We start from the raw sequence: 15,720 nt of genomic DNA on the forward strand, positions 1-15,720 counted from the left end.
TATTCCTAATTACTGTCTTCTACCATGTAACCAATCTCCTAACTAGGTCAATAATTTGCTCCATTCAAGGAAGAAACAGAGAGCCCACAGACCATCTTTGTGGGGGATGGAGGTGCAGAGGGATTAGACATTCATGGTAAAAGGAGATGGTTAGGGCCTGGAAACTTATTAGATTGACGGAGTGCATTGGAAGATTCATGGGTATAGATAGTAGGAGATTGGACAAGGGGAGAAAAATAGTCGAGAAAGGAAGAAATCTGTTTGGCAGAGCAGAAACAGGCTGAAGCGACGAGTCTATTGGGGCAGTCTTGTTTGTGGACTGTGGGAAGGAGGTAGAAATGGGTTATACAGGTTTGGAGACATTAAGTTGGAGGCCTTGGAGCTAAGATCTCCAGAACAGGTGAGGACGGTGACAATCCTGGATATAGGATGTTTGGTGGTGGGATCATTGTGAGGGGGAGCGAGGAAGAAATATCAAAGAGTTGGCATTCAATTGCTGCTAGGTAGAGACCGGTACAACAAACATTACCAGCACCACCCTTGTCAGCAGGTTTGATAATATTGTTAGGGGTGGGCCTGAAAATAGAGTGCTGCAAGTTCAGAGGGAGAAAGATTAGAGTAAATGAGAGAAATTGAGATGGCTGTCACATTGGCAGTTCCCAAAGAAAAATCTAAAGAGATAAGATGCCAGAGGGAAGGGTCCATGTAAAGGGAGAATTACTGGATATGGGTGAGAAGATCCACTGTGGGGGGAAAACTCCTGGCTGAAGAATTAGATATGGAGACAAAGGTCATAGAAGAGAGATCTCCATTGTTGGAGTTTGAGATAGAGGCATAAGGGGCTGAAGCCGAGGCCTTTGTTAAGGACAGGTCATTCAGAGTCAGAGAGACAAGATCAGAGGTATCATGAACACACAGCAAGGGGTAAGATTTGAAGAAGTGATTGGTTCAGGAGAAAGGAGAAGAGAAGGGAAGGATCCAGAGGGATATCAGTACCCATGAGTTGTTGAAGCTGTTGAATTGAGCAAATTCCTAATATTGGATGAGCTGTTGCAGCTGCAGAGTTAGTGAAGCAGTTTCCTATTCTGTGTAAGGAATGATCACTCTAGATTGCACAAAGTCTGGCAGACGTTTGAGAGCATGCAGGCAGTTTTTCCATGCTTTTTGAAGGATATGATAGGTAATATGGTGCAATATTTAATGTAACTTAAATGTTTGTGAGTTTGTACCTCAGGAGCGATTTTTCAACCACTTCCTCTTTCCAGCATAAATGGGAAACAAGGAGTTGAAATTTGGAAATAAAACTGCATACCCAGTAGCCACTCAATGCGGTTTTCAAGCAGGCCTCAAATGGAAAGCCAGCCCTTTCATAGGTGCCAATGCAAATTGGGGTTCTATGCCAGTTAGAGGATTCTGTTTGCAATTTTCAGTACCAATGGGTTTTACAGTGAAGCCACTGGATTTTTGTTGCTCTCCAATTGCAATCTACTGAAATGCACGAGCAGCTCACCAATGGCATGGAAATGAGGCCCAACTTTGAAAATTGGCCTGACCTCTTGCTGCAGTCATTGGGTAATTATAATAGAAACCCTGACAGCTTTGTACTTGTTTTAGGTGATCAACCTTTCTTTAGAAGTTAAACACTGAGTAATTAAGGTCACTCTACTCAGTGTCAACAATGTTCCTTTGCCCAGCCTGCTATTTCTGCTTCCATCCTCACAGTTTCTCTGAGGCAACTGAGGATCAAAAATTATACTCTGGGCACAAGGAACTAGATTGAGACTAACTCAAACTCATTTTACATTGGCTGATAGTGGAACAAAAGGAAATAACATAGGATATGAATGTTTGTAACGAGTAAAGGTGGATCAGACCTGAAATCTGGAACTAAGACTGTTGAATAATCTCTTTACAGGAACAGCCTACAGTTCGGGGTTTCTGGATCCCGACCTTCCCTTGTATTATTTGATGGAGTTTATTGGAATATGTTTGTTAATCAAGCTAATCACCATCTTGTTGTGCAACAGCAAGGGAGCTGGTAAGTTCCGTTTAAACAATTCTAATTGTGCACATTAATTACTTTTATGTAAATCTTCTTTGAGCTCCTAGCATATTGCTAGTTGAATTGAAGTTACGTTATTATTTTTTCCAATCCCCCTCTTTAAGTGCTAACTCATGCTATATATGGGTTCCACAGGCACTGACATCTCCCTGGAACCATATTCGACCTGTAATCTGCATGTATTGGCCTAGACACTGAGTATTTAATGGCTGGTCAATCTTGGGGACCATCACTGCAGTGCCAAATCCTGTTCCCCATGGGTACAGCAGATATCAGTGGCTAGCTTTCAGAAAGGGTTCTTAACTGATTTAAGTGCCCCAACATGGCTTCTCCTATGATCAACTAGCTCAATACATATATATGAGTAACCTGAAAGCCAGTGACATCCTGGTACATTCAGCACTAAGCCATCCAGGGATCACTAATTTTAATTCCTTCTCTAGCAACGCTATAAAACAATACTCAGTGAGAAACTCTGGGATACAATTGATCGTCAACCCATGGCAATGAATGTAAATCATTAGTAATTATTTGCTTGAGTTATTAGACCACCCTGCTCATTGGATTTAAATCCTCATTGGCATCTTATCTGTTAAACAATCTTTTTAAACGAGTAGAGAGGCCCCTTCCACATATGACAGAAAGAAGAAAAAAGTTGAGATTTATATTGCATCATTCACAACCTGAGGACATCCTAAAGTACTTCACAATCATTGAAGTCCTTTTGAAGTGCAGTCACTGTTCTAATACATGGAAAGAAGATCGACATTTTAAGGACATAAAAATAGAAATTACAATTAGCAACATTGCCAATATAACACATTTCAAATAAGCAGGATATCATCAGAAAACAGAGAAATATCATACAAATGCATTATCTGTTAATATTGTCAATAGCTTTTCTAGCTTTTTACATGATTTTCAAAATATTGCCATCTTGTTTCCAGAATCCTGCACTAATGGAGAAATGCAAGTCAGCCCTCTGTCTATAATAAGACTTGGATCGAGCATTAATGTATCGTGTATATTAAAGGGATTATTCTACAATGAATGTACAGCTCAACAGCTACGTATTATTAAAGACAATACCAAACGGCTAAATACTGTACAGATCTCCACCAATGCAGTTATTGCACACATTCCAAAGTTTGAAAACCCCAGGTCTAGTTTTGCCTGTAAACTGCATTGCAACACTGAATATTTGATTTGTGGAATTGATATTAAAGCTGGCAGTAAGTGGTATTTTTAATTTTATTGATTGAATTGAACTTAGTGTTATGACTAATAACTAAATTGTGTAAGCTTTTCAGTTTTTTTGTTGATTGATATAAATATGGCAGCTGTACAGCCTAAAAGATGATGGTGTGAATGGCAAAACAGTTCAATCACTTTACCATGCTACAACATCATGAGCGGCTGAAAAACCCAACTCTCTCCCTGGCCTCCCTGATGCAAAGCCAAAGAAGCATTTGCATAATTGTAACCACTTTTGAAATCAGTAAGGATGATTTTATTTTCTTTAACTCTCCGTTTGCATTAAATAAATACATAAGTCTCTCCTGCAAAAAAAGTGGATGTGGGTAAATACGTGCCCCAGGCAAGGCTTCAACTCTCACCATTATTAAGCAACTTATTAGTGTACATGATGACAGGAAGTGTAGTCAAGGGGAAGCTTGGGTTGTGAAGGCTATAACAGATTTTGAGGGTGTGAGTGCAATGACGTTTTCCCTGTTCTTATGGGAGGGGGCAAATGGAAGAATTATTGATCTAAGGTAAAGGAGGGATTCTGCAGGGCTGTGCAAAAATAATGAGCAATGTGAAAGGGATTCTTGGCACTCATGGTAATTTCACTAAATTTCTTTCTGCAATGCAGCTAGGTCCTGAAGGTAATGCTATCTGTATGCGCATGTGCCCCATCACCAACATGCTTTGGCACCTGCCAGCTAACCAAGAGGAATTTGGCACTGCTTCCCTTTATAGCTGTTTCTGAGACCCTCAGGACTCTGCTGCAACTCTCATATCTTTCTGCGCCCTCTATGCATTGGCTACATAAAAGTGCACCTCCTCTTTAAACTGTTTAAACTACTGCAAGCCTGTAAACCTTAAACAGGACCCAATTTTCTGCCCCCCAATCAATGACCGGCCATTGGGAGGCCCGTGTCACACTGGCAGCCTGTTTCACTCATGCAAAGGAGTGGTGGGCAGCACATGTGGGACAGGTTCCCCATTCATTCCTTCAAGTAACACATGGCCCCACACACCACCTGCTTTTTCGGCAGCAGATCGAAATCGACCCCGGTATAGAAACTTGGGTCACTGGATCGCGCTCTCAGTCTGGGTGAGAAGCTTATAATTTGAACCCCACATCAGAGTTTGAACTGCCAGTCTAGGCCAATCAGTTTAGACTGCCAGATACTAAAATATTGCTACATTGTTGGCAGTGTTGCCTTTTGATTGGATGTTAAACCAAGATGCTATTTGCCTGCATTGGTGCTTCAGATAGTTGCTAAGGTCCCACAAAATTACTTTGAAGAAAATTTGGGAGTTCTTCTAGTTCTCTCACCAACATCCTTACCTCAATTAATAGTACAGACGGCAACACCTAACCAAGGAGCTTGACAGCTTTGAGTTCAGAGAAAGGATCTTGCAGGGAAACCTTAAATTGTTCTTTTTACCTACTGATGCTAATTGACTTAATGTATATTTACAGCATTTTCTACCTTTATTTATGATTAAGTTTATTAATATGCATGTAACATTATTGGCACAAATGAGTTTCATGCCAACCCCTGCCATTCACAAATTCATTATGTTAAGTTCTCTTGATGTTACAATAAACATGTTTAACAATTCTAGGAGATAATTCTACATCAAAAATTCCTAATTCTGCTGTTTCAGATCCTCCAGATCAGCCCCAAAACTTGAAGTGCATTCAAAATGGAAGAGGTGGTGATGTAATGTGTAGCTGGTATATAGGACAAGTCACACATATAAGTACAAATCATTTCTTATGGTAAGCTGATTCTCCAGATTCAACACTGATGTTGCCTTTAAACATGAACTAAATAAATGATAGAGATGCATCAAAACATAAGGAAGCATGGTATAAGAAAAGGTCATTCTGCCTTGAAGCTTGCTCCTTCCAAAGACAATATACAAACTACCCCTTTTGAAAGTTACATTATCCATTTGATTTTCTGAGGGGAAAATTCTGTGAGTACTTCCTGATCTCCAAATCCTTGGGGGGGGGGGGGGGGGGGGGTGGGGGAGGAGGTTGGGAGAGAGTTCGGGAGCCCTATTTTACGTGGGTGGGCCAGTTAACGCCCACCCAGCATGACGTCTGCCAGGAAGCGCAATGCGCTCCCTGTGCAGGCGGAGGGGAATTCTCTGAGACAGGAGTGCGGTCTTTCACGCATGCTCACAAAAGAGTGCACTCATCTCCCTGAGGCTAAGTGCTGCCTCAGGGAGAACGGCGCCAAATTTAAAAATGGCACATGCAGACAAATGAAATTTCCCTGACATGTCCCCTCATGTGACACTGTCACGTGAGTTGGGACATGTCTATCACTTTTAAGTAAACTATTAAATTTTTTATAAACCGACATGAAACCTCATCTCACCTGTGAATGAGGTTTTAAGCTTTTTCTGAAGCCCGCCAACCTTAAGGTTGGACGGGCAGGTCCATTAACTAGTCTAATTACTTTTTAAATGGCCCCAATAGGCCATTGACAAGTCGGCGGGTGCACAGTTGATTTGGCTGAGCCCCCGCCAACCTGAAAATGGAAATGACGCAGGATGACGTCAGGAGTTCCACCTAATGTCATCCCGCGCCGGCAAGCGGGCCCCACCTCCCGCTTGCCAACCTCAATATCTTGCCCTATGATTCAACTGTGACTGGGATTTCCATGAACATCATTCAACTCTTTTCCTTCCTCCACCAATGACCTCTTTTCCCCCAACGCGCAGCAACTATTGCACCCTATAAAAGCCTAGATATTTACAGCACCAAAGGAAGCTACTTTGCTACAGCAATTCAAAATACCTCTGCCCCATCTTTTCTCCACAATCCTGTATGTTCCACTGTTTCAAATATTTATCCAATTTTTCCCTTAAATCATGAAATGGTCTCTGCCTTAATCACACCATTTGGCAAAGCATTCTGTATTCCAACAACAATCTGTATAAACAAGCTCTTCCAAACCTCTCTTCTCACTCTCTCTTCATGACAGTTTTAAATTAATAACCTCTTGATACCATTAGGAACCCATTTGTTTATGCACCCATTAGCCATCAGTGCCAAATCTACGAGACAAATGCCCTTATCAGACCGTCTCAGACTGCATTCTTATGTTAAACTGTCCTATGTGAAAATATAATTGTCTAGACATCACTGGACTGATGGCTCAGCTGAGAACACGAGTGAATATATAGATAGAGGATCATGGGTATGACAACATTGCACAGAACTTCAGAATTCTGGCAAAAACTCACCTCGGCCATCCAGCAATAAATATAACAACTCAGCGGATCTCAAAGCCTGTGGGTGTTAAATGCTTTAATGATATACTGTTTTGCAGAGTTTCAGGGAAATTTTGAATTTGAACTAATGCTTTGGTTATTGCTATTGTTGTTCTTTAAATGCAGAAAATGAAGTGTTGCACCATTCATTTCAAATGTACAGATGTGTTTTAAAAATCATGACTATGTAATAAATTTTTCAGGTTCCGAAATGAGTCACACAGTTTCATTGCGTCAGCTACCTCTGCAGAGTCATCAACTGGAAAATGCACAAGGCACAGGAATACTCCTGAACACCAAAAGCTGGGCTTTGCTTGTGAATCTGGGCACATTTTCAATCCGTATTCTGTTTATTCAGCTTGGGTAACTGCTTCAAACCAACTGGGGGATCAAGCTTCAGCTGTTATAAACTTTACCTTGGATGAAATCGGTGCGTGGCGGATTCTTGAAAATGTTTCCAATGTGTACTTTGCCGTAGCTCTGTCTAGGACAAGAGGCTGGGTAACCAGGTTTCTAAAATCCCAGCACTCTGCCAATATTGTTTTGAAAACAGCTGCACAATACTGGCCTGAAGCTGCTACCTCCATAGATCTTCCCTTTTGGCTGACCTAGAGTAGCTATACAAATAACTGACCCTGGGAACTGAATATTTTGTGTTTGCAAAGGGGCTGAATGTGAACACTACTACATGCCAACAGTACAGTTTACACATATCTTGCCTTTCTCGACCAGCTTTAATCATCAGGGAAGATGCCGGACTATAAAATTGGCCATTTGCAACTTAGGGTGAATAAAGGGGTGTCATAAATTATTTCTTGAAACACGTAAAGTAACTCAGGGTAAAGGTGAAAGAGATTCATTACTAGACCTGGTGTTTAACATGCACAATCAATACAGAGCATCAATGACAATGGCAAATAGAATTCTAAACTATATAACTGAAACTGCAGGGTACTGTAGGTGGCAAAGTCCAAAATGCCAGTACAGAACGTGAGAGGCCAGAAGAGTATACAGCCTTAGCCTCTGTAAGAGCTCAGCCATAGACTGAATTAGAGCAAGACATTTTTGTCCTAAAATGAATTTTGTGTGAAATGAGTAAGAGGAGTTTGATTATTGGTACTAGTGGGAGTTCAGCCTAACACTAAGTATATTTTTTTAACTGAAAGATGGTAATTCAGGGAATTTAGGTAATTCAGGGAATTTAGTGATTTGTATAGAGTGGGCCATCATGGCTCCTCCAGTGTTTCCAGCACGTGTGAACTGAGTCTCAGAAAATGTAGATTTTGAGCAGAGGATTTCTGTGTCCGAGCAGCAATTGGGCACTTTTGGAACACCAGAGAGGATGAGGGATTTCTGACAGGTATGTGGTCATCCAAAGGCAGTACTATACAATTCAGTACATTGGGAGAGTGTGGGAAGAGAGAAATGGGATTACCATCTACAGAGGCAGCAGAAGGAGACAGGATTCAAGTTTTTTTTATTTATTCATGGGATGTGGGCATTGCTGGCTAGGCCAGCATTTATAGCCTTCCCTAATTGCTCTTGAGGTGGGCAGTAAACGTTGGCCTAGCTAGCAATGCCCACATCCTGTTATTGAATAAATAATTTTTTAAAACTAGAACCCTCTCTCCTTCGAGTGCCCCTGCACAGATTCCATAGGCTATTAGAACTGTCCAGTAGGTAGATTGGGGCAATCTTCATGTATTGCGCAGACAGTGGATGGGGTAAATCTACCAGCCGTTTGGTGTGATCAATGGGTAACATTTGGTGATTGAACTTCCTTTAATTAACAGATGACTGATGTTAAATAATTACTGACAGGCAGCTCGCTGATGGGGGGGTTGGGGTGGGGAATGATACAGAATCTGGTGGCTGTTCCCATAGGGCTAAGCTGCTTGGGAAACAATAAAGGCAGGGGAAGAAAGAGATGGCAAGGAGAGGGGCTGGAAAGAGAGTGACATTGGTGGGAGCATGCACGCTCCTCCTAAGCTCTCAGAAAAGTTTGTAAAAACAAAAAGCCCTTATGTTTTCTGGGCATCCTCCTGCAGACCCTTTTTGAGGATTGATGACGCTTGTGCTCTACATTCAGTTCCATTGGATTGAGCTTGTGTCAGAGTGGTAAATACATTACAGGACCTTAATTTGGATGTATGCATGGTTCAGGAGTGCTGACCACCTAAATTGAAGGCCACTTGAAAACTTCCACAGGTGGCCTTAGATGGAAACTCCTTTTCTCATTGCACCTGTTACCACCCATTCACATTGGAAAATGGAGGAGCAGTGAGACAAAAATGGCCCCCACAGTCTGAGCTGGACAGTGCCAGTGGCTCAGAGATGAGTTGCCTGAGTTAATACTGCAGTATGGTGGAACAATAAACTAACCAAAGGATGAGAGCCAAGGAGACTACAAAATCGTAAGTATGAAGGTCTTTGAGAGAGTGCAGAGCAGATTTACCAGAATGGTTCTAGGTATGGGGGGTGGGAGTACTTTAGTTACAAGATTGGGTTGGAAAGGCTGGGCTTGTTCTCCTTGGAGCAAAGGAGATTGAGGGGAGATTCCTTGCTCTTTCCTTGGAGAGGAAAGGTGTTGTGGGCTTCCACAATCTACACAATGAGGAAATGAGCACCCATAGGACATGGGTATCCACTGAGTGGCAATCCAGAATTCCAGAACCTGTCTGGAGTGAGGTATGAATCTTGCACCCTCTGACAAGTTAATGTAACTGAGACTTACTCATATGAAGATAGGTATTAACACATTGAAAATCAATTAGCTATTGCCAGTGTTTATTATAGCAGGTACACCATTCCTGATGAACACACCAAGCATTTGTATTCAAGCATCCCACAGCATACATGTTAGATCTTTACATGATGCTGTCAGTAAGAAGCAGTGCACAAAATTTTTACTTCTACATTTAATCAGTGCCTGGGTCTTATTAATAAATCAATATATTGATGTCAATAGAGTGACTATAACTTCAATCTATTTTTTTTTTCAGTGAAACCCAAGGCTCCCAATATCAGTAAGGTAGAATTCAGCAGCAGTTCACCAATGATTAGTACAGTGTATTGGCAAGATCTTCAGAACACACAGTTGTTTGAAATCCAATGTCAAAGTACAAACGGCAAATGGGGAAAGGTAACATTTATTAATTTTAAATTGGTTCTTCCACTTGCAGTATTTCCATATGATAACTTAGAAAAGCCAAGAGACCAAGTAGTGTTTGATTTTTTAAGAAGTATTTGGGCAAACATGTGATTTAGAGTAGCTACACTGGATTCCTGCCACTTCAGTGTGCCTCTATTCTCCATTGGCTTTTCTGGCTCATTCAGATGAGGCGGTAACATTGCTTTTTCCTCTGTCCCCACTTCAATGGCCATCATGCCAGTAAAAAAATGGACATTCAGCGTTGTTAGGCATTTTGAGGATTTGTTTCTTGTTTCTACAAGTTCGGACTTTTTTGTGCTCCTGCCAAATACTTTTGTTATTTGCCTTTCTACAATTTGTGGATTGCCATTTCCCCAACTCCCTTCAAACAGGGCACAATAGGGTTTCCATGGCAACAATGGAGGAAAACCACACTGCACTAATAATAAATGGCACTTACCCACCAATCTCCTACAATAAAAGGATATAACCAGGAGTTGAGGGGCAATGTACTGTACCTGTTGCCTTTCAACTGCCTGAGGATGCAGAGGATAAACATCTGTGTGTAGAAAAGTAAATTCAGATCATAACAATACAAGAGACCTTCTCATGGTTGGTGCATCTGACTGCTGCTTGAGCAGTCTTGTGTCCAGCTTCCCATTTCCAGCAGTAATATGCCATTGTCTACAGAATCTATCATGTGCCATCAATCACATTGCTCCCATTCATTCCACGAGTTGAAAACGATGACCAAACCTTGCAAGGATTGTATCAAAATAGGTTATACTTTTAAGCCAAAAAGAGCAAGTCTGTGAGAGGCTCAACATCATCCAGGTTCCTTAAGATTTGCTAGAGCATTTTACTCCCTTCTGCTTTGGTTTCAGAAATTCTTAGTCAATTCAACAAGTTGCAAGGTGACTGGTTTGGAACATTTCACAGAATACAAGTTCCAGGTTCGCTCAAAGTTTCATTATACCGGAGGATTATGGAGTGACTGGAGCCCTTCCTTTGTAAGCAAGACACCAGAGGCAGGTAGAGTTCTCCTCCATTGCTGTACTGTTTGGATTTGTTTTGCGTCAACTCTGTGAAAATAATTCCTTTACTATGTGAACATCATTCTATTTTAGTTGTGGAGATGCAAATTGCCATTTCTTAATTATGATTGTGGAAATGAGCCATACAGAGTAAGCTGGCCTTGGTTTTATTCCTTAGGTTGGATTGAATTAACTGATTTAGTGGTAGGCCATGGTTACAGTATCAGAGTCCCTGGTCCTAACCATTATCCTTTGATCTTCCTGGAATATGCAATATAGGAAGTCAGGTGAGACAAGGGCTGTGCTCCCAATAATCAAATATTCTGCCAATGTTTACTGTACTGGCTCATGCATAAGGGACAGTGTTACATGGATGAGGTAACAGAGTGTTTGCAGAACTAAGTCTAGATGAGTGAACAAAATCCTAGAGGGTGGTTTTCAGGGACCAGCACTAGCTGGGTACCTGTTTGCTAACTCGTACTGTACTTTTCACACCCTGCCTCCTGACTCAGACAGCTCCTGATCAGTTATAAAGCAGAATGCTGACCTTGTTAGTTTCTTTATGATGCACTAATGAATGATTTGACCAAAGGTGTGAAATGCATTTAAAATGTCTTTCATTATTAAATCTATTAACTTTGTGTTACAGTAATAGTTACACTGTGATCAGCAGATATGCTGGAGCTCAGTGGGTGTAATTCAGTTCCTGTCAATTCTGGTGTATACTCAACTTCAGCACACATGCTGATGTTTAAAAAAATCGAAATCCACGTTCGCCAGAATGCATTCTATGAATAGTGTATTAACATGCAGAATGTCATAGATTGAGTAATCACAGCAAATGTGCAACACAATCCTTGCTTATTGCACCAGATTTTGTTAATATTCTGAGGATGGGTGGTCACTATCACTTAAGGAACTAGAAAATAGGTAAATTTAGAACTATCTAACCCAGGCCTCCATATTGGATATGTTGATGACATTGTACGCATACGTGCATAATGTTGGTTAATCCTTCTGCTTTATCACCACCAAACTGATAGTGAAGGGTTACTACACTGAAACCTACAGTGAAACCTACAAAAAGATGGCCATTTACAATGAATATACATTAACATTTTACTTCAGGTTATTACTTTATTTCAGTAAGTTTCTTTTTGTTATTGCATAGTTCCCATAGGACAACTGGATGTCTGGTATACAATGGACCTGTCAGATCCTAACAACCTGCGAATCACTCTCTTATGGAAGGTAAGAGATTTCAATCACTAAATCAATGTCTAGTTATACTTACCAGGCAAACATGAGTAAATAAACCATTGACTACCAAACCAGATGTCCCATGTACTTTACTTTATGTGGGCACTGCTGGCTAGGCCAGCATTTATTGCTCATCCCCAATTGCCAAACCTCTTCCCAGGTTGGCTGGCCTGACTGCACCCCATAGCCACCTCCTCACAATGAAAATTCCGTCTTTGCAGCCACTTTCTCCCCAGCCGGGCAGGCTCTACCCACCTTGAGCATGAAAATCTAGCCCAGCCCAGCATTTCATGACCTTTTATCAGGACTGAACATTGGTTGTATTGGTTATATAAATGCATAGTATCAAACCATGGTTCAATTTTTAGCACTCCCACTGAGTCAGGAGATCGTGCAGTACTGAGGAGTGCTGTACTACCAAAGGTGTCATCTTAAAATGAGCGCCCCTGTCTACTCTTTCAGGAGGACTTAAAGATCTCATGACATTCTTTTAAAGAAAGTTGGAATTATTCCCAGTGTTCTGGCCAGTCTTTACTCCCTCAATCAACATTATAAAAAACAGATTATCCTGTTATTAGGGGTGGGTAATAAATGCTGGCCTGGCCAGTGACACCCAAATCCCACTAACGAATATATTTAAAAAATCACATTGCTGTTGGTGGGAATTTTGTGTGCCGAATTGGCTGCCCCATTTTCTACATTAAACAGTGCTTACACTTCAAAAGTCTTTCATTAGCTGTAAATCACTTCGAGGTATCCTAAGATCATGAAAAGCATGAAATAGATTGCCAGATATGCAATATATGTATTATATATATATACTGCACTCTTAGCATTCCTCTGATATACACTGGGTATAAATTCTAAAAAAGTGTTCGTAGCAAAAAGCCCTTTGTTCAAGAGCTATCAGATAAGCTAATTAAGCATGATTCTTATCATCTGAATTAAGGTGTTGCTAAAGATTAGATTCACACTCAAGGCTCTTTTAAAGTTTAAGGGTTGAATTCCAGTAAGGGTTCTGTAGCTTCAACTTCAGTCCTAACCAGAGAATCATTCAATTTGTGGCTGTTCTCTAACACCAAATTCACGAATGTGCAGTTTTTGCTCACATCACCTAAGATTCGAGGTTTCACAGGCAGCTGCAAATGAGAACAGTTTTATATATAAAGTAGTGGTGCGTTTAGGAACTGAAGAATAACTGAAGTAAGAGAAAACTCTTTTAGTTTAAGCCAGGTCTTCTCGCACATCATGTGTATTTTTTTTTCCAGTTGTGCTCTCATCATGATGCACTCAGTCCTGTAATCTAATTGGCCAACTATAAACTCCAGGAAGAGAATGCTGACACCTAACCATCACCACCCCCCTAACCCCCCACCCCCAAAAAAAGGTAAACTTAAAATTTATTGAGATAGATTTTCAACATGCTGCCCGAGGGCAAAATGGGTTCAATGGTAATTAAACTTGTGTGACTTCTAAAACAGGTGACAGGTTGCAATGACAGTTTTACACCAGAGCATCAAATTCAAAATCAATTCCATAATTTTTCTGTGACTGTATACTCACTTACAACTCTAACCAGCGGCATTGCACAATGACTTACCTAGATTCTGGGGAGTACCTATATTAATACTTGTCCTATAACCTTCAACTCTATACTTAATAGATAATCATCCAAGTCAATTCACTCTTGACTGATTTAGTTAGATGTCTATTTCTTATAGCCACTACTCTATGGAAAGAGTATCTACTGCTTGAGTTTAGCAATTTTTATACATTTAATTTGCTCCAGCGTTCACAGCTTGAATTCAGCCTGTTTGCATCTAAATAAACCTAACCGCCTGTCGTTTTAAATAATGATACTGAGACTGTCCTTAGAGTCTCAATAATTATTCTTCTTTCAGGATAAAATAAATCCCAATGTGGAAGAAACAAAACAACTCTTAGCACAATGAAGCAAAGTGTTCAATTACCTAGCAACTCAACAAAAAAAATGCACCTATCACATCTAAGGTGAAAAAACATTGAAAGCATGACTTAGTTTCAGTATGTGATCGTTTTATTTCCTTAAACTGGAGATTATTGGTGAGGGAGGAAAGCAGTATTTATTAAAAAGTGTTTGCTATCTTTTTAAACTTGAATCCTAAAGAGGAGAAAATTAACTAACCAGCTTTTAATATCATAGGCCCTCAAGGTGCTTGAAAGCAGAGGAAGAATCCTAGGTTACAATGTAACACTTTGGAAAAGCACAAAGGAAAATACAACCATCTGGGCACAGCAGACTAGGTACACCATGGGAATCCCCAGGACAGACTGTACCATCACTGTATCTGCTTACAACTCCAAGGGGAACTCTCCACCTACTCAACTCCACATATCACACCTCACAGGTAAATGAAAGGCTTCTGTTTTTACATCAGACTTTCTTGCAACATTATCAGTTTTGAGAGAATGAGGGGCAACTATCGGGGGAAGAAAAACTGAAGAGAAACATTAAAATATAATTTTTTTTGTTCAACTGCCTCCTATTCTTCCCCTCACTTCCAACCAGCTAACCTTCTCCTGAAAACCCTAGTTTGTGCTGGTCGAAGGTTCTACAAGTGCCAGCTTTCCCTGTTCAAATGGCTGTTCTTCATATATACTGGCTGGGTGTTTAATTGTGATGTTTAATTGAGCATCATTCTTTACTCACCTAACATTCATAATTCCAGTAGAAGGCACCAAATAATATCCAGGGTAGAGACACTGGTTGAATTTGCCTCTTCGAATTACATGGAATTTTACAACACGGGAATAGGTCACTTGGCCCCACAGGCTTGTGCTGGTGTTTATTCTGTACATGAGCCTCCTCTCATCATACTTCATCGCACCCTATCAACATATCATTCTATGCAGTTCACCTTACATAAAGACAGAAGAATTCACGTGTATCCTAGTAGCAGGTATACAGAACAAGGATTCTGTTTCAATTCCTTGGCCATGCACTCAATATTATCTCAATATTTGGCAAAATAAAGATGCTTTGTAGGGATCTGAGGTCTGCTTACAAATGACTGCAGACGTATAACCAGTGATTATGGCCGTGAGTTTCCTCAAACTTTTTACACTGTGTAAACAAGGTTTCTACTATATTTCTGCCAAACTAATGGCATCTCAGTGGCAGGAAGCTGAGAAAATACAGGGTTATCAAACATAAAACCTCAAAAACTGTAACAGCATCATAAAGGAGAGTTCTTTTGAACAATAAATGCTTTGCCTATGTGTTCCTTTTCCCTTGAGAAATTCCAAAGAACATACCTTCATGAAAGTAAGTTAACAATTGCAAAAAGACAGGAGCCATACATGACACAAGTGGCTAATTTGGGTCAACATGTTTGAATTCTTTTACAATAGAAGACCGGATTTCATTTGAGGGAAGAGGCGTTATGAACAGCAACTGGAACCTCTCCAACAAAACCTGGTCTGAAATTTGCTATAAACGTTTACGCATGTAGCATGGCATTGCTCATTATAAACAGCACATCATCTAATTTATCAAGAGAGAATAGAGATATTATAGCGTTTTATCATATAATGCATAATTTATTTTGCTAAGGTGGTTCTAAATCACAAAGACCACAAAGTAACGCTGTAATTAAATTGTGTTCAGTTCATCACCAACTGAGATCAGGTAATTCCATGCAGACCAGGATTGATCC

At 40.4% G+C, this 15,720-nt stretch overlaps 1 protein-coding gene across 5 annotated transcripts in view; it reads left to right on the forward strand.

Annotated features, from left to right (window-relative positions):
- The window catches only part of il12rb2 (interleukin 12 receptor, beta 2a), a 45,692-nt gene that overhangs the window by 15,869 nt on the left and 14,103 nt on the right, over positions 1-15,720 (forward strand). For all 5 annotated transcript variants that reach the window (XM_041207514.1, XM_041207512.1, XM_041207515.1 and 2 more), the window contains 8 exons: positions 1,916-2,038; positions 3,010-3,294; positions 4,961-5,075; positions 6,784-7,010; positions 9,583-9,722; positions 10,616-10,763; positions 11,937-12,016; positions 14,208-14,412. In XM_041207514.1, the coding sequence (XP_041063448.1) occupies positions 1,969-2,038; positions 3,010-3,294; positions 4,961-5,075; positions 6,784-7,010; positions 9,583-9,722; positions 10,616-10,763; positions 11,937-12,016; positions 14,208-14,412 (1,270 nt within the window). In that variant the 5' untranslated portion in view covers positions 1,916-1,968. The remainder of the gene's footprint in view (positions 1-1,915; positions 2,039-3,009; positions 3,295-4,960; positions 5,076-6,783; positions 7,011-9,582; positions 9,723-10,615; positions 10,764-11,936; positions 12,017-14,207; positions 14,413-15,720) is intronic.

Source organism: Carcharodon carcharias, chromosome 16 (genome assembly GCF_017639515.1).
Source record: "Carcharodon carcharias isolate sCarCar2 chromosome 16, sCarCar2.pri, whole genome shotgun sequence".
Classification (NCBI taxonomy): Eukaryota; Metazoa; Chordata; class Chondrichthyes; order Lamniformes; family Lamnidae; genus Carcharodon; species Carcharodon carcharias.